Below are 18016 nucleotides of genomic sequence, written 5' to 3' on the forward strand. Positions count from 1 at the left end.
GTAAAAAAAATTCTTTAAGCATAAACAAATATTAATCACAAAACTGTTTGGAAATGGAATTATGACTCAAGTGATGGAACTAACCATGAACAAAAAGGATGACTGATAGCTTCAGTTCAGTTTTGGCAAATAAATAAGTTCGGAAAACTGTGTACCGGGAAAAAAGTGAATGACCAAGCCAGTCAAGTAGATATTAATTCAGAGTTTTGTCTTTTTTCCCCAGGACTTTTGAAACTTATATGGCAATAAACAACATCAATATTCAAGGATATAAAAGGTGTAATGTCCCTATCATCTATCCTTTCCTTTTATTTAGTTATTTATTTTGGTAGCATGGTCATTCTTGCTATGTAGCCCAGGCTAGTGTGGAACTTCTATCTCTCAGCCTACTAAGTACTGACATTCCAGATATATACTACCACTTTCAGCAACTTCATCCCATTTTAAAGTAAAATTATTATAGCATGGAACAATTCTGTCAAAATTCCAGTTCAGGTGGAACCCAGAAGCTAACATCTGTAATCTTAGCTACTCAGGAAGCTAAGATCTGAGAATCCAGAGTCAAAGCCAGCAAGGCAGAAAAATCCATCAATTTTATCTCTAATAAACATCCCCAAAAAAGGCAGAAGTGGAGGTGTGGTTCAAGTGATAAGAGTGCTAGCCTTGAGCAAAAAAAGCCAAGCAAGATTTGAAGGCCCTGAGTTCAAGACTCAATACTGAGAAGAAAAAAAAACCCAACTACTACTGTAATCGAAATCAAAATTATGCTTTCCTGGGCTGGGAATGTGGCTTAGTGGTTGAGTGCTTCTCTAGCATGCATGAAGCCCTGGCTGGGTTCAAGTCCTCAGTACCACATAAACAGAAAATGCTGGAAGTGGTGCTGTGTCTCAAGTGGTAGAGCACTAGCCTCAAGTATATAGAGGCTCAGGGACAGAGCAGAGCTCAGGCCCCAAGTTCAAGCGCCAGGACCAGCAAAAAATAAAAATAAATTATGCTTTACTAATATTCAGGTAGTTTATTAATAGCTTAAGAAATTAAAGCAAAATGCATCCTAAAACAGTTAGTGGAAATGTAAATTATTCAAAGCACTATGGAAATCACTATAGAAGATTCCTTAGAAAATTAAACATAGGGGCTGGGTGCTGGTGGCTCACGCCTGTAATCCTAGCTACTCAGGAGGCTGAGATCTGAGGATCGAGGTTCAAAGCCAGCCCGGGCAGGAGAGACCGTGAGACTCCTATCTCCAATAAACCACCAGAAAACCGGAAGTGGCGCTGTAGCTCAAGTGGTAGAGTACTCGCCTTGAGCTGAAGAGCTGAGGGACAGCGCCAAGGCCCAGAGTTCAAGCCCTACAACCGACCAAAAAAAAAAAAAGAAAATTAAACATAGGGGCTGGGAAGGTGGCTCAGTGATAGAGTGCTTGTCTTGCTTGCATGCACGAGTCCCTGGGTTCGATTCCTCAGCACCACATAAACAAAAAGAAAAAAGCCGGAAGTGGTGCCGTGGCTCAAATGGTAGAGTGCTAGCCTTGAGCTGAAGAGCTGAGGCACAGCACCCAGGCCCAGACTTCAGGCTCCACGACTGAACCCCCCCCCAAAAAGAAAATTAAACATAGTTACCCTATGGGGGGAATAAAAAGACACTAGAGCAGTAAAAAAAATTTTAACTATTACAGGCCCCATTCACTCACATACCCACACCTAGTTTGGTAATGGTGACAAACCACTCATCAGACCAACATGGCTCAAAAAGATCAACATGTAAAAAAAAAAAAAAGCCAATGCTGGTGGCTCATGCTAGCTACTCATAAGGCTGAGATCTGAGGACTGATTATTTAAAGTCAGATGAGCAGGAAGACAAGTCCTTCCTTGCCTGTGAGGCTTTAACATTAATCACTAAAAAGCCAGAAATGGAGCTGTGGTTCAAGTGGCAGAGTGCTTGCTCGGAGCAAAAAAGCTCAGGGACAACGCCAAGGCCCTCAGTTCAAGCCTTGAGACCTACATAAAAACCAACAAATAAATAGTAAAGGTGCCCATCCAAGTAAGAATGATGGGATTTTTAAAGTCCTATGTTTAAAACATAAAGGTCCACTTATTAAAATAACGTCAAATCTCTGTTCTATCTCATCCACCAAAATAAACTTTACACAGATCAATGACAAAAATTACAACTTGCCAGGCACTGGTGGCTCATGCTTGTAATCTTAGCTACTCAGAAGGCTAAAATCTGAAGATTATAGTTTGAAGCCAGCCCAGGCAGAGAAGTCTGAAAGACCTTTTCTCCAATTAAACACCATTAAAACCTGCCACTTGACTTGCATGCATGGGTTCAATTCCTCAGCACCACAAAAGCAGAAAAGGCTAGAAGTGGTGCTATGGCTCAAGTGATAGAGCACTGGCCTTGAGCTGAAGAGCTGAGGGGACAGTGCCCAAGGCCCCAAAGTTCAGGCCCCATGACCTACATAAAAAACCCAAACCAAACCAAAACAAAAAACTGCCAGAAGTAGAGAGCCTTGAGCAAAAAAGCTCAGGGAGAACTTGGCATTGGTGGCTCAGGCCTGTAATCCTAGCTACTCAGCTCAGAAAGCTGGTATCTGAGGATCACAGTTCAAAGCCAATCCAGGCAAGAAAGTCTGTGAGACTCCTATCTCCAATAAAAACCACTCAAAAAAGGCCAGAAGTGGTACTATAGCTCAAGTGGTAAAGGACTAGCTTTGAGCCAAAGCAGCTCAAGGACAACACCCAGCCCTGAGATCAAGCCCTAGGACTGGCACATGTGTGCACAGGCACAAATATTTGCATGCACATGGGCATACACACAGAGTTCAGGGACAAAACACAGGCTGAGTTAAAGCACCAGGAACAACATGCATTCACACACACGCACGCACACACAGAATCTAACCTAAAAAAGCAAAACTAAAGCAAAAGGGCTGGGTCATGACTCACGAGGCAGGGTACTTTCTAAAGCAAGTTTAAGGCCCTGAGGTCAATCTCCAATATGGGGATAGGAAGGGCAAATAAACTTAAAAACATGTCTGGCACATGACAAAAATACCAAATTTACTAGTACATAAAATCCAATCAATAAAAAGAAACAATGACTCAAAAAGAAAATGGACAAAAGGAGCCAAAAGTAGCATGGAGGTGGCCCTAGTTTTATCTCCAGCAAAGGGAGAAAAAAAGACAAAGTATAGAAAATACAAGCAGCAGCCTTCAGAAGGGGCTGGGCTAACAAGGAGGAGTAACGATGAATATGGTCAAAGTAGACTGTCTGCCTGTATGGAAACACAATAATGAAACTATTTTTTATTTATAATGGGTGAAATTAACTGGAATACATTGCATTACTGCTTGGAAACTGCCTTACATAACTATTGTATGCTTAAAAAAAAGTTGTGAGGTGCTGGTAGCTCATGTGTATAATCCTAGCTACTCAGGAGGATGGGATCAGAGAATCACAGCTCACAGTCAGTTTGGGCAGGAAAGTTTGTGAGACTCTTCTCTCCAATTAACCACCAAAAAAGCTGGCAGTGGAGCTGTGATTCAAGTGGAAGAGCACCAGCCTTGAGGGGAAAAAAAAACAACTCAGGACAGCATTCAAAGCTCTGAGTTCAAGCCCCAGGACCGACACACCACACACACAAACAAAAAAATCAACAACCCTAAAAAAGAACCAGTAACACTCAAACACACACACACACACACACACACACACACACACACACACAAAACATAAGACACATCAAATATCTTGCAACTGACTTCATTGGCAGTAGTGTGCCGAACAGATATGCACATTATTGGGCTTGGAGAACAAGTAGCAATATGGACCAAAATTTATATAAGTGTCTGATTCTGAATTCCACTTCTAGCAACTTACCCTACTGCTGTATGTATGCCTGAAGATGCTCAAAAGACATTGCAAGGAAGCAGGCTCAGGGTGGCTCAAGCCTGTAGCCAAAGAGACTGATATCTAAGGATCAAAATTTGAAGCAGTCACTGAGACTCATCTCCAAATAACCATCAATGTGTGGCTTAAGTAACCAAGTGCCTTGCCTTGGACAAAAGACAAGGGAGAGCTCCAGGTCCTGAATTCACTCCAGTAGAGCACACTCAACACACACAAAAGTGAGCAAAACAAAACAAAAACAATCAGTGACTATATTGTAACTACGAAAGACAGGAAATAACTTAGGAGACTAGTTAGGAGCAAGGACTGTGGCTCCTGCAATCCTAGTTACTCCAGAGGTTGAGATCTGAATAATTATGGTTTAAGAACAGCCCAGGAAAAAGGTCATAGGACCTTTATCTCAACCAATTAAAAAAAAAAAAGCTGGGTGATGTATTGCATGCCAGTTGTTTTTCTACTGAAGAAGCATTATAATAGGAGGACCATATGCAGGCAAAAAGCAAGACTGTATTCAAAAAATAAGTAGCTGGGTGCCAGTGGCTCATGCCTATAATCCGAGCTACTCAGAAGGCTGAGATCTGAGGATCATAGTTCAAAGGTAGGAAAGTCCATGAGACTCTTACCTCCAATTAACCACCAGAAAACTCTAGAAGTGATGCTATGGATCAAGTGGTACAGTGTTAGCCTTGAGCTGAAGAGCTGAGGGACAGCTCCCAGGCTCAAAGCTCAAGTCCCAAGACTGACAAGCAAGCAAGCAAGCAAGCAATAAGGGCTAGAGGTATATGTAGCTCAAGTGGTAGAAGGCATGCAGGGCAATCACAACGTCCTAAGTTCAAGCTTCAATAATGTAAGAAAAAAAAGGACCAGTCAGTGGTACAGTGTTGGTCCAATATGCACTAGGCCCTGAGTTCAATCCTCAGGGCCACTAAATAAACTCATTAAATTGTGACATTTGAAGTCATTAAAAATTACAAGGGAATGGGCTGGGAAGGTGGCTTAGTGGTAGAGTGCTTGCCTTGCATGCATTAGGCCCTGGGTTCAATTCCTCAGCACCACCTAAGCAGAAAAAGCCAGAAGTGGCACTGTGGCTCAAGTGATAGAGCACTGGCCTTGAGCTGAAGAGCTGAGGGACAGTGTCCAGGGCCCTGGCCCAGGACCAGCGTTCAGGCCCCATGACCCATGACAGACAAATTACAAGGGAAGACAGGTCATAATACTGGGCTAAAAACAAGTAAATGGAACAATGTACTTACTTTTACATAGTATGCTCTGAAGCTCTAAGTTTTTACTATTCTCTGAGAAACATTTGCACACTGGTTTCTATTTGCCAGGTATGTTGGAATTTGAGGGATAAAAGGTTTCTTACAATTAGATTAGTAAGTAAAAGTATTTTTTCTCCTCATCCAATTTTGTGGAAATCTCAAAATCCTATATACAGGCACCTGAAGGATCATCAGGAGTTTCACTTACATATCTGTTTTTCACTGGCCAAGGATTTAAGCATTCAGAAAATGATCTAAAGAGGTTAATTATCAAACAACTGTATTAACAATGGAAGCTGGCTGGGTGCTGGTGGCTCACACCTGCAATCCTAGCTACTCAGGAGGCCGAGATCTGGAGATCACAGCTCAAAGCCAGGCCAGGCAGGAATGTCCATTGAGACTCTTATCTCCAAATAGCCACCAGAAAACCGGAGGTGGGGCTGTGGCTCAAGTGGTAAAATGCTAGCCTTGAGCTGAAGAGCTCAGGGCCAGGGCCAGAAACAGAGTTCAAGCCCCACAACTGACCTAAAAAAAAAAAAAAGGAAACTACTCAAAATGGCCAGGAGTGTATCCTGCTGCTACTTATGCCTATATTTAATTCCCATAATAAAAAGCCTTTCATTGTAATAATTATGAGCCAGTAAGTGGCCAATGTTGAGAGCAGTATTTTTTTTTTCCTGTCGGTTGTGGGGCTTGAACAACTCTGGGTCTGGGCACTGTCCCTCAGCTAAATCTTTAGCTCAAGGCTAGCACTATACCAGTTGAGTCACAGTGCCACTTTCTGGTGGTTAATTAGAGATAAGCGTCTCAAGGACTTTCCTGCTTAGGCTGTCTTTGAACCATGATCCTCAGATCTCAGCCTCCCAAGTAGCTAGGATTACAGGCATGAGCTACTGGTGCCCGGCTTAAAGAGAAGCATTTTTATGTTCCAGCCTGATTGGTTATCATTATATTGCTATAGGGTAAAGGAAAACGAAATCGTTTCCTAGTCTCTGCAAGGAAATAAGGTTTATGTATGGAATATGGTTGTATTATTTCCTGACTTGTGCCTGTAATCCTAGCTATTCAGGAGCCTGGGATCTGAGGACTGTGGTTCCAAGCCAGCCCATGCAGAAAAGTCCAGGAACATATCTACAATATTAACCAGGAAAAAGCAAAGGAAACAGAGGTGTGGTTCAAATGGTTGAATTTCAGCCTTGAGCAAAAAAAACAAAACAAAACAAAAAAACAAGCAAGAACTTGAGGCTCAGAGTTCAAACCCCATTACTAGTATACACGTGCATGCATGCTCAAGCGTGCGTGAGCACACAGGCGCATGCGCGCACACATACACAATCTTTTGTAATTCTGGGGGTGTAACCCAGAACATTCTTCATGCAAGGCATTCTACTACTGAACTACAAATACCTCCAGACTACTGTTTTTATTTTGGTGATCTTTTTAGTGTTTAGCAAAATAATAAACCTTATCTGCTTCTTTCTGTTTCTTGCAATAGTGTTTTGGATGCAATGGGCCATAGACTGACTCCAATTTGAGAAATTTTATCATACACAGTATAATTACATTTCAGTCAATGATTGTACTATGATGATCCTAATAAGACTAATGGAGATGCAAAATTCTACTATATTATAGCTCGATATTATCTTGGCCATCACAACAACTCAAGGCATTGTTCATGTGTTTGAGGTGATACTGGGTGGGGTGGGGAGGGAGAGTGGGTCCTCAGGCCTACACTCTGGGCCTGGGAGCTGTCCCTCAGCTCTTCAGCTCAAGGCTAGCACTCTACTACTTAAGCCACAATGCCACTTCCTGCTTTTTCTGCTTATGTGGTGCTGAGGAATCAAATCCAGGGCCTTGTGCATGCAAGGCAAGCACTCTACCACTGAGCCACCTTCCCAGCCCGTTATATTGCTTTTTATATAAAAGCAATGTATAGCCAGTGGAGGGAAGAATAGTGAGAAAATGCAGTCATTATATTCAATGTACATTGTGTAAAAATTGAAGTACATAACTTGAGGGTAAGGATGAAAGGGGGAAATTGGGGGAGAAGGATGGAAGAGGTGACAATGATCAAGATGCACCGTACTAACCTACCTTATGAAATCAAAACCTCTAGACAAGTACTTAAATTTTATTTATTTTTTAACCAGTTGTGGGGCTTGAACTTGGCCAGGGTTCTATCCCTGGGCTTCTTTAATTCAAGGCTAGCATTCTATCTCTTAAGCCACAGTGCTACTTCTGGCCTGTTGATTATGTGGTATTGAAGAATGGAACCCAGGGATTCATGCATGCTAGGTAAGCACTCTACATTAAGCCACATTCCCAGCTCCCAACTATTTAAAAATTGGAAAAAAAAAATAAGCCAGGTATGGTGGCAAATACCTACAATCCTAATTAACAGGATAATTGAGGCAAGAGACTCTTAAAATTGAAGGTCAGGTTAGATTACATAGTGAGATGTTATCTCAAAAATGAAAGTTATTTAACAGTTGTTACATTAGGACTAGATGCCAGATTAGTTCTGTTTCTTTACCAATGCAACTGAACTGTTTTCATGAACAGAACTCAATAAGACACTGGGCACTGGGCTCAAGTCCATAATCCTCTTACTCAAGAGTCTGAGACTTGAGGAGTACAGCACAGTTTGAAGACAGCCCAGGCAGTTAAGTCTGTGAGACTCATACCTCCAATTAACCACCAAAAAGCTGAAAGTGGAACTGTGGCTCACTCAAGTGGTACAAAAAGGCTAAGAAAAATGTCAGATTAAGACCCAGTATTGGCACAGAGCAAAAATAAACAAAACTTCACAACCAACTGTGAGCTCAATTCTCTTTTTAGATCACTCTCACACAATTACCAACAATCCAACTAAACAAAATGATTCAAATTCACAAGTAGGTCCTGTTTAATAAGAAATACAGACTTTGAAATATGACAGAGAAACAAACCATTCTGACAGCTGTCTGTGATGTAATTCTTGTATTCAACCTAGTCCTGAAACAATCTAATGTTGAAATGTAATCTTTCCTCACAGTTTTTTTTCCTGTCATACCTCTAGAAAAACCAATACTAAATTCAGATCAATTGCTCTTGGAACAATCACTATCAAGTACAGTATTCCATAAAGTCCAGTTTTCCTAAGAAATATTAATAAAGATCAAATTAATTAGCCTGCTCAAAACTATTCCTGTGGGCTGGGAAGGTGGCTCAGTGGTAGAGTGCTTGCCTTGCATGCATGAGGCCCTGGGTTCGATTCCTCAGCACCACCTAAGCAGAAAAAGAAGTGGTGCTTTGGTTCAAGTGGTACAGTGCTAGCCTTGAACTGAAGAGCTGAGGGACAGCTCCCAGACCCAGAGTTCAGGCCCCACAACTGACAAAAATAAAAAGTGAAAAATTTTAAAAAGGAGAGGACCAGGGTGCTGGAGGCACACACCTGTAATCCTAGCTACTCAGGAGGCTGAGATCTGAGATTGCAGTTCAAAGCCAGCCTGGGCAGCAAAGTATGTGAGACTCTTATCTCCAATTAATCACAGAAAAACTCCCAGTGGTAGAGTATTAGCACTGAGCAAATGAATTCAGACACTGCCCATACCCTGAGTTCAAGCCCCAGGAATGGCAAAACAAAAAAATAAAAAATAGGAGGGGGAGAAAAAGTAGGAAAAGCTATTTACAGGAAGATTTTTTTAATTAAAAACATTAACTGTGTTCAAAAAATATACTACCTAACTTATCTACCTGGCTCTTCCTGTAGATTTTCCATCTTTCTACCATCTTAATTTTAAAATTGTTGGGCAATGCTGTTACCTTTTAACTGTTTTTAAGTACTAATGCTTACCCAACAAAATAAACAAGGTTTCAAGTTTCAACACCGGACATTTTAAACTTTCTTTCCTCATTACACATATCAGGCACCCTGGGCTGACACCAGTCATCCTAGCTACTCAGGAGGCTGAGATTTGAGGACTGCAGGAAAATCTGTGAGAATCAGACTGGCCAGTTAGTTACCAAAAAGCTGGAAGAGGAACAGTGGCTCAAGAGTTAGAGCACTAGCATTTAGCAAGAGACAGCACACAGGCCCTAAATTTAAGCCCAGGATTGGCATACACACAAAAAAAGTTTATCACAGACTACCTCCGTATCTATCATCTGTGTCTTCCCAAACCTACCTTACACTAACAAACAAACAAAAAACCGGATAAAACATTGATAGGTGACCCAGAATTACTTTCTTTGTGGTGATAAATGCCTACAATCCAAGCAAACCAGGGTTACATGGTGAGTTTTAGACTTCCTGGTAAAATGCTTGTCTCAAAACAACAAAACATGCTCGGCACCAGTTGCTTACACCTATAATCCTAGCTACTCAGGAGGCTGAGATCTGAAGGTCACGGTTCAAAGCCAGTCCCAGCAGGAAAGTCCCTGAGACTCTTATCTCCAATAAACCACTCAGAAAACTGGAAGTGGCCTTGTGGCTCAAGCCCAGAGTTCAAGCCCAATGACAGACCAAAAAACCCCCAAAACTAAAAAACCAAAAAACCCAACAAAAAAAAGCTGGGTGCTGGTAGCTCATACCTGTAATCCTCTATACTCAGGAGCTGTGATCTGAATATCATGATTCAAAGACAGCTAGGCAGGAAAGTCTGTGAGACTCTTATTGCCAATAAACTAAAAAAGCTAGAAGCAGATCTATGGCTCAAGTGGCAAAGTTCTAGTCTTGAGCATAAGCAGCTCAGGAACATTGCCCAGGTCCTGAGTTCAAGCCCCAAGTACATGCACACAAGTGCACACACACAAGCAAAACAAAACAAAAACAAGCAAACAAAGGTGAACACATTTTTGTGAGGGCTGGGCCTGGAGTGCAGCTCCATGGTAGCTGTAATCATAAAACATGTTCAAAGATCTAAGTCCTATCTCCAGAACTGAAGGGGAAGGAAGGAAGAGGAAATATCTTCAAAAGTGTAGCAACAGAACTTTAGCAGTTTAAAATACTTTGAATTCAAACGAATTAAAAAAAAAAAGCCCCTTCAAGTCATTAGGTACAAAACCCAATGAAGGGAATGGGGATGGAACTCAGTGGGTTCCATCCTCAGCACATCACAAAAGACCTGCCTTTGGTGGCTGAAGCCTGTAAACTGCACTGCTTAGGAGGCTGAGATTCAGAGGATTATAGTTTGAAGCCAACCCAGGTAAGGTAGAGTCCAATTACCCAGCAAAAAGCCAAGCTAGGAGCATGGTTCAAGTGGTAAAATACTAGCTGTGAGCAAACAAGCTGGCTAAGGTCAAGACCCAGTACCATCAAAAAGAAAAAAAGAGAAAGAAAAAAGAAAGGAACATTAACTTACAGCTAGTGAATAGTACATATGGTTAAATAAAGCTTTAAAAGAAAGCACCAGGGCTGGGAAGGTGGCTCAGTGGTAGAGCGCTTGCCTTGCATGCCTGAGGCCCTAGGTTCGATTCCTCAGCACCACATAAGCAAAAAAGAAAAAAGCTGGAAGTGGTGCTGTGGCTCAACTGATAGAGCGCTAGCCTTGAGCTGAAGAGCTGAGGGACAGCGCCCAGGCCTAGAGTTCAGGCTCCACGACTGGACCCCCCTCCCCCCAAAAAAAGAAAGCACCAAACTTTCAACCAAGCAGGAAAAAATATACAAAATTTTAAAAGAACAGCTATAATTTGACACTGAAATCAGAAGTATGTTTGGGAAAAATAGGAGAGCTATCTATGTGCACCTAATTTTATCATAATTATACTGGCAAAACAAGTAAACAAATGAGCTTCAGAAGATTATCCTTGAACATTTCCTTGCTACAGTATAAACTTCAGCCCTGACTACAATTACTTCCTCTTTTAGAGGACAAAAAATATTGACAAATCCTAATGGAAAAAAAACACACATATACCTTTTAATAACAAATTTAAGATATTATCAGGCTTATTTTATAAATGAGCTCTGAAGCTACTACTAAAAAGCTCAAAGATATCTAAACCATGTATATATTGGCAGCATTCTTTGTCCACCAATTCATCCATTCTTTGTCCTCCTTCCAAAGCAAATCCATGATTAACAATGCTTTTTTTTTTTTTTTTGCCGGTTGTGAGGCCTGAACTCTGGGCCTGGGTGTTGTCCCTCAGTTCTTCAGCTCAAGGCTAGCGCTCTACCACTTGAGCCACAGCACCACTTGCGGCTTTTTCTGCATATGTGGTGCTGAGGAATCGAACCCAGGGCCTCATGCATACAAGGCAAGCACTCTACCACTGAGCCACTTTCCCAGCCCATCAATGATTTTTTTGAAAGGAAAAAAAAGAAGATTTAGAGACAGGTACCTGGAGGTCATGCCTTTAATTCTAGCAACTCTGGAGGCCGATTAGGTGGGTTGAACTCAGCGGTGGCAAACAAATCCTCAGACAAATCCCCAATGAATCAGCAAAAGGCTGGAAGTCCAGGTGTGGCAAAAATAGTAGACCATCAGACAAGAAGGAAAAAGCCAAGGGAAGCCTCAAGACCTGGTATCAAGCAGGAAATCTGGCTCTCACCTGTAATCCTACCTATTTGGGAAGCTGAGAGAGTCAGAATGGTTATTAGAATACAGCTTGGGGCCAGGGGCCGGTGGCTCATGCCTATAATCCTAGCTACTCAGGAGGCTGAGATCTGAGGATCATGGTTCAAAGCCAGTCCAGGCAAGAAAGTCCGTGAGACTCTTATCTCCAATAAACCACTAGAAAACCAGAAGTGGAGCTGTGGCTCAAGCAGTAGAGTGCTCGCTTTGAGCTGAAGAGCGCAGTGACAGTGCACAGGCCCAGAGTTCAAGCCAACAGACAAAAAAAAAATAAAAAATAGAATACAGCTTAGGAAGAAAAGTTTGCAAGATCTTATCTTGAAAATAACAAGCAAAAACAGACTGCCGCATGGCTATGGTGGTAGGGGATTAGTCCAGCAAACTGGAGGCCCTAAATTCAAAGAAAAAGAGTCTTATTCTTTGTCCTAACTCACTATGTAGTACAGGTTGGGCTCTAATTCATGATCCCCACTCCAGTACTGGTAGCCCAGTGCCACTATGCCCAGACCTTATTTAGTTTTTTTTCTCATTTGTAATTTCAGGCCATTTTAGGTACTCCTTTCCTTCTGATTTTCACTATTCACTGTCCTATACATAAAGGAATAGTGTAAGGCCCTGACTTCAAACCCCAGTACCCCCTTTCAAAGAACAGTTGATTCATATATTAAATCATATCTCTCACACACAAAAATCCTATCACTTTTTAAGGTGTCATTACTACTTCAGTTAAATAATGCAGTACATGACATTTCTTCAATATAACTTAAGAGTAGTTACAAAACAATCAAATCATGTGAAGATAGGAAGAAAAGACTGGCTATAAACTGAAGCTCTACAGTATGTAGTATACAATCCCTTTTTTGCAGATCTGAATGGGAAGCTGGACTAAGTAGCTCAGCCATGTAAATCCTTGCTATTCAAAGCAGAGTAGATGGATCCCAAGTTCAAGGTTAGCCCAGGCAGAAAAGTTCAAGAGACCCTAACTCAAAAATAACTAGCAAAAAAAATATAAATAACTAGCAAAAGGAAGGGCTCAAGTGGCAGAGTGCCAGACTACCAACTGAGAAGCCCTGAGTTCAAATACTAGTATTAAAGGAGGAAGGGAAAAAGGAAAAAGTTTATGTGAAGACTTCCTGATAAGATGTCAACAAAGACTGGGAAGGTGGCTCAGTGATAGAGTGCTTGCCTTGCATGTATGGGGCCCTCAGTTCGATTCCTCAGCACCATATCAGCAGAAAAAGCCCGAAGTGGTGCTGTGGCTCAAGCAGTAGAGTGATAGCTTTGAGCTGAAGAGCTCAGGGACAGCACCCAGCCCAGCATATATGCTCCATGACCAAAAAAATAAAAAGTCAACAAACATGTCTTAAGGCTGGATACTGGTAGGTCACACTTGTAATCTGGCAACTCAGGAGGCTAAGATCTTAGAATGTGATTTGGTTTGCACCAAGCCAACTTGGCAGACAAATCCAATTAACTGGTCTTAAACTGGCAAAAAGCGAGATGTGGTTCAAGTAGGCAAGAGTGTAAACTCCTATGTTCAACCCCCACTACTGGCAAAAGTAAGAATAAAAAGTAACAATATTACCAACAATAACAAAGTGCTTTAGATAAAAGGGAAAAAAGCCACAAAGTTTTGGGCAAGCTGAGAATCTATAGGGATAATCTCTTAGGGAAAAAACGGGGGAGAAACAGAACAATCCAATTTTTAAAAATAAATTTCCCACATCCAATTAATAACCAATTTCTCAAAAGTTTACCAACTGATAACTAGATAAAAAGGTTACTAAGGAACACACACAGAAGCCAATACAATTACTAACTGCACAAAAATGACCTAGCAATCATCGTCCTAACCAATGAACAAATTTAACCATCACTAAATATAGTAAAATAACACAACAAGTAGTGCTTTTGATGTAATATTCTAAAATTCTACAGAAACACTTACCCTGAATATTATCAAGACCTAACTATAAACACTTCTAGATATATGAAGTGTTTAAAGGGATGTTAAATAACATCGGTAAAAATTTCACCTAAATCAAAAACAAAGGAAAAATAACACAAACCTGGAAAAATACTCTAGACTTTGCAGACAGACTATACCCTGGGGGGGAAGGGATGTAACTGAGGAGACAACTTATATTCAAAGGGCTGGGAGTAGCTTAGTGGTAGAGTGCTTGCCTAGCATGCATGAAGCCCTGGGATCGATTCCTCAGTACCACCTAAGTGGACAAAGCCAGAAGTAGAGCTGTGGCTCAAGTGGAAGAGTGCTGGTCTTGAGCCAAAGAAGCTCGGGGACAGTGCCCAGGCTGAGTTCAAACCCCAGGACTGGCAAAAACCAAAATCAACAACAACAAAAACCTAAAAATCAATGAGAAGTCTATTTCAATAACAACCAATATAAAAAAGGGGCTGCAGGGATGGCTAATGTTTAGAGGCTAGGCAACAAAAGACCCTGAAGTTTTGTAGGTCGTGGGGCTTGAACTCTGGGCTTGGGCACTGTCCCTGTGCTCTTCAGCTCAAGGCACACTTGAGTCACAGTACCACTTCCGGTTTTCTAGTGGTTTATTGGAGATAAGTCTCATAGACTTTCCTGCCCGGGCTGGCTTTGAACCATGATCCTCGGATCTCAGCCTCCAGAGTAGGAAGGATTACAGGCCTGAGCCATCGGAGCCCGGCTTGTGAGTGTATTTTTTTTAAATAAAAAAGTTGTTAGCTCATGCGTAGCTACTCAGGAGACTTGAGCTATGAGGATCCTAGGCAGATAAATCCTCTCATGTCCAATTAACTGGTAAAAAGCTGGATCTCAGCTCAAGTGTTAGCCAGCTAAAAAAAAGTGCTGGAGGGTCCAAATTCAAGCCCTGCTACAGGCACACACACAAAATAGCTCAAGGTAATAACATTTCTACATCCTTAGAATACACACAAATTTAAAAATTAACAACGAATTTCAGAAAGTCCAATGAACCCTCTCCAACAACTCCTTTACTGTCAAATGACAAAATAATAGCTATGGGGCGGTAGGCAGGTAGGTAGGTAGGGCACCCATGGAGCACTCAGGTAGTAATCATAGCTAATCAGGAGACTGATATCCTATCTCCCATTAACTACCAAAAAAAAAAATCAGAAGGGGAGGTGTAGCTCAAGTGGTAGAGCCAGTTCAAGCAGACTAATTGGAGACCCTCTTCTCCAACTAACCAGAAAAAAAGCTGGAAGTGGTGTGGCCTTGAGCGAAAAAGCTAAGCAAGAGCCCGGATGCTCTGAGTTCAAACCTCAGTACAGGCACTAAAAAAGAAAAGTAAATTTTAAAAAAAGGTGTGTATGAGTCAAGTTTAGATATACTAGCTTATAATTTGCATATCTGGGCATCCTAAAGTTGAGTACAATGTAAATACTGAGAAAACTTCAGGACTAAAACCAGTCCTCAAGCAAAAAACTAAAGTATGTTGCTCATAATGAAACTTAGTTACACCCCACACTACACAACAAGAACGGTCCTCTGGTACCTCACCTCATTCTAGCAACTTCCAATAGCAGTTTCCACGTCATCTGAAGACTTGGGGGAAAAAAAAAAGAAACCTGAAGTGCATTTTCGTTGCTATGGCAATAGGAAATTTCAGGAAAACAAGACTTTGCAGGCAAAAGCTAGACTCCATTTTAAAAACGATTTATATCGAAAACCACCTTTAAAGACATCTTTTATCTTTTGAGTTACGAAAATCAGATGCCTCTCTCATCTAAAAAGCAATCATCCCCTCCAAAACTTAAAAAACAAACGAGCAAAACATAACGAGCAAAAGAAACAAAAATTAAAAAAAAAAAAAACTGCTGCTAGAAGGGGGGAAAAAGAAAGCGAGAGAAGAACCAGAAAATCCTCCCCGACCCCAGGCCTCGGCTTATTCCCGCTAGACTGGCTGTCTGCCGTTGGTGTCCTCAAGTTTCGTGTCGGACTGGTAACTGCTGTCTTTCTGGGTGGAGTGTGTGTGTGCGAGCGTGCGCGCGCGTGTCTGGCAGGCCGGGAGAAGACACACGGCCAAGTGCTGTTTTTCTCGAAAACGGCCATGACACGTTGAACTAATTCCCCATCACCAAGCACCAAGCCTGGAGTGGACCGATCAGGCGACCGGCCCGCAGCCCCGCCGCGAAGGCGGAGAGGGACCAGGCGGCCCCGGCCATTGTGTACGTCGAATGGTGCCCGGGCCTCCCGGGGAAGACAACCTGTTCGGCGGCCGTGTTCCTCACGTCCCTCCCGCGCCCGCTTCCCCAGCCCGCCGTCCCCGGCCAGGCCCTCCACTCCCGACTTCGGTACCCCGGCCTCCGGAGCACCACACGCCCCCGCCCCCAGCTCCTTCCTCCAGCGCCCACGGCCGGCGTCCGCGGACCACAGACACGGCAAGAAGAGGTCGCCACGAGGCCCGCTCCGCTCCCTCACCTGCTCCGCAGCGCCGTCTCCGGACATGGCCTCCCACGACCGCAACGTGCGCACCGCCCGGCCGCTGGGAAGCTAGAAGAGAAAAATTAAACGCCAACTAGCCCCCTCCGAAGAACCAGGAGAGCCAGCGTCTCCGCCGGGATGGCTCCGGACCGCCCGCACGAGTCGCCACCGCCCACTCGAGCTATGAATTAAGATGGCTGCGCCCCAGCCGGCTGAGGAAAAGGTGTGATTTTTTTTTTTTGCATTAACTTCCGGGGGTAGGGGGCGGGGCTAAGAGCTCAATTCGCCGGTTATTCTGGGCGCGCAAACGCAGAAAGACTCCCGAGGGGGAGGAGGGGCGGGGCGGGCCCCCCCGAGGCGTGTGCTGACGTCACGGCCCCAGGGCTAGTGGAGCTGACTGCGTGGGGCTGGGGACGCTGGGAAGCGGGACGCTGATTGGCTTTGCACGCTCGCGCGCTTCTGGGAGTTTACTTCCCGAGTTGCCGTGCTTGGCTCCTCTGGGGTGAGGGCTGGCGGCCCGTCAGTTCAGTTCCTTCCCGCTTAGCACGTTAAGGAGCTGTGCCAAGGGTTGAATGGCTCCTCTGTGGGCAGAGAAGAAGACTTGTGTGGACGAGAGAAGTGAACGTGTCATCCACCTCTGATTGGGCGGCGGAAGCTTTGAAGGCCGTGTTTTTGGCTTAGCGTTGTCTGCACCTGGGGGTAAGAGTCTGAGAGCCAGCGTGGATTTGAATTTAGGTTTGTTTTTCACCACATGAATAACTTGGGCAGTTTGCCTTCTCTGTGCCTCAGTTTCCCGGCTTTGAAATGGGACTTGTGATTTAAATGAAGATTTATTTCGATACAATAAAGTGTTTAAAAAATAACTAGCCTCTTAAAAAACTCCTTCTCAATTCAAAGATGATTATTGTCTTATTCCATTCTTCTTGCCTACACCTCAAAGTAAACTATTCAACTGCCCTCATACATGCCTTAATTCTTTTTAGCCTGTACATACTCTGGTATTTACACATCCTCTCTTTGCCTATGGTCAGATGTGTATTATCAGCTATTCATTCCACCACTCAATGATGGAGTACTAGTTAAATATATCACAAGTCATCTCTATGAAAGGATATCAGTCTCTACGCTGATGCTACTTTGTAATTACTGACATGGGGAAACATTCACAATATTAAGGGGAAAAAAAACTAGCTCAAATACTGTCGGTGTGCCTTTGCATGCGTGTGTGTTCAAGGAATTAAGGAAGATTAGATGATAGCCTTGTTCTATATCCATCATCTTACATATTTAGGAAGCTGAGATCTGAGGGTCAAGATTTGAAGCCATCCAGTGTAGGAAAGTACAGAAAACTCATCTCCATGTAATCACTTCAAACCAGAAATGCAACTGTGGCTTAAGTCATAGGGCACTAGCTTTGAGCAAAAAAAAAAAAAGAGGGAGGGCTGGGAATGTGTCTTAGTGGTAGAGTGCCTGTCTAGCATCCATGAAGCCCTGGATTCCATTCCTCAGTACCACATAAACAAAAGAAGCTGGAAGTGGTGCTGTGTCTCAAGTGGTAGAGCACTAGCCTTGAGCATAGAAAGACTCAGGGACAGAGCCCAGGCCCTGAGTTCAAGCCCAGGGCCAGCCAAAAGCAAACAAAAACAAAAGACAAAAAATTGAGGGATAATGCCTAGTTTCTGAAGTCAAGCACAACTACTGGCACACACATACAAAGAAAAAGTATAGCTGGATGCCGATGACTCACTCCTGTAATCCTAGCTACTCAGGAGGCTGAGATCTGAGGATTGCACTTCAAAGCCAGCCTAGGCAGGAAAGTCTATGAGACTCTTAGAGTCAATAAACTA

General features: G+C 42.9%; 1 protein-coding gene across 1 annotated transcript in view; it reads right to left on the minus strand.

Annotated features, from left to right (window-relative positions):
* Nucleotides 1-16371, minus strand: part of Cstf3 (cleavage stimulation factor, 3' pre-RNA, subunit 3, 77kDa) — an 83010-nt gene extending 66639 nt beyond the window's left edge. Inside the window, exon 1 of the mRNA XM_013019555.1 lies at nt 16167-16371. Coding sequence (XP_012875009.1) covers nt 16167-16193 — 27 coding nt within the window. The 5' untranslated portion in view covers nt 16194-16371. The remainder of the gene's footprint in view (nt 1-16166) is intronic.
* Nucleotides 16372-18016: the final 1645 nt, after the last annotated feature.

Source organism: Dipodomys ordii, unplaced genomic scaffold (genome assembly GCF_000151885.1).
Source record: "Dipodomys ordii isolate 6190 unplaced genomic scaffold, Dord_2.0 Scaffold46, whole genome shotgun sequence".
NCBI classification, from domain to species: Eukaryota; Metazoa; Chordata; class Mammalia; order Rodentia; family Heteromyidae; genus Dipodomys; species Dipodomys ordii.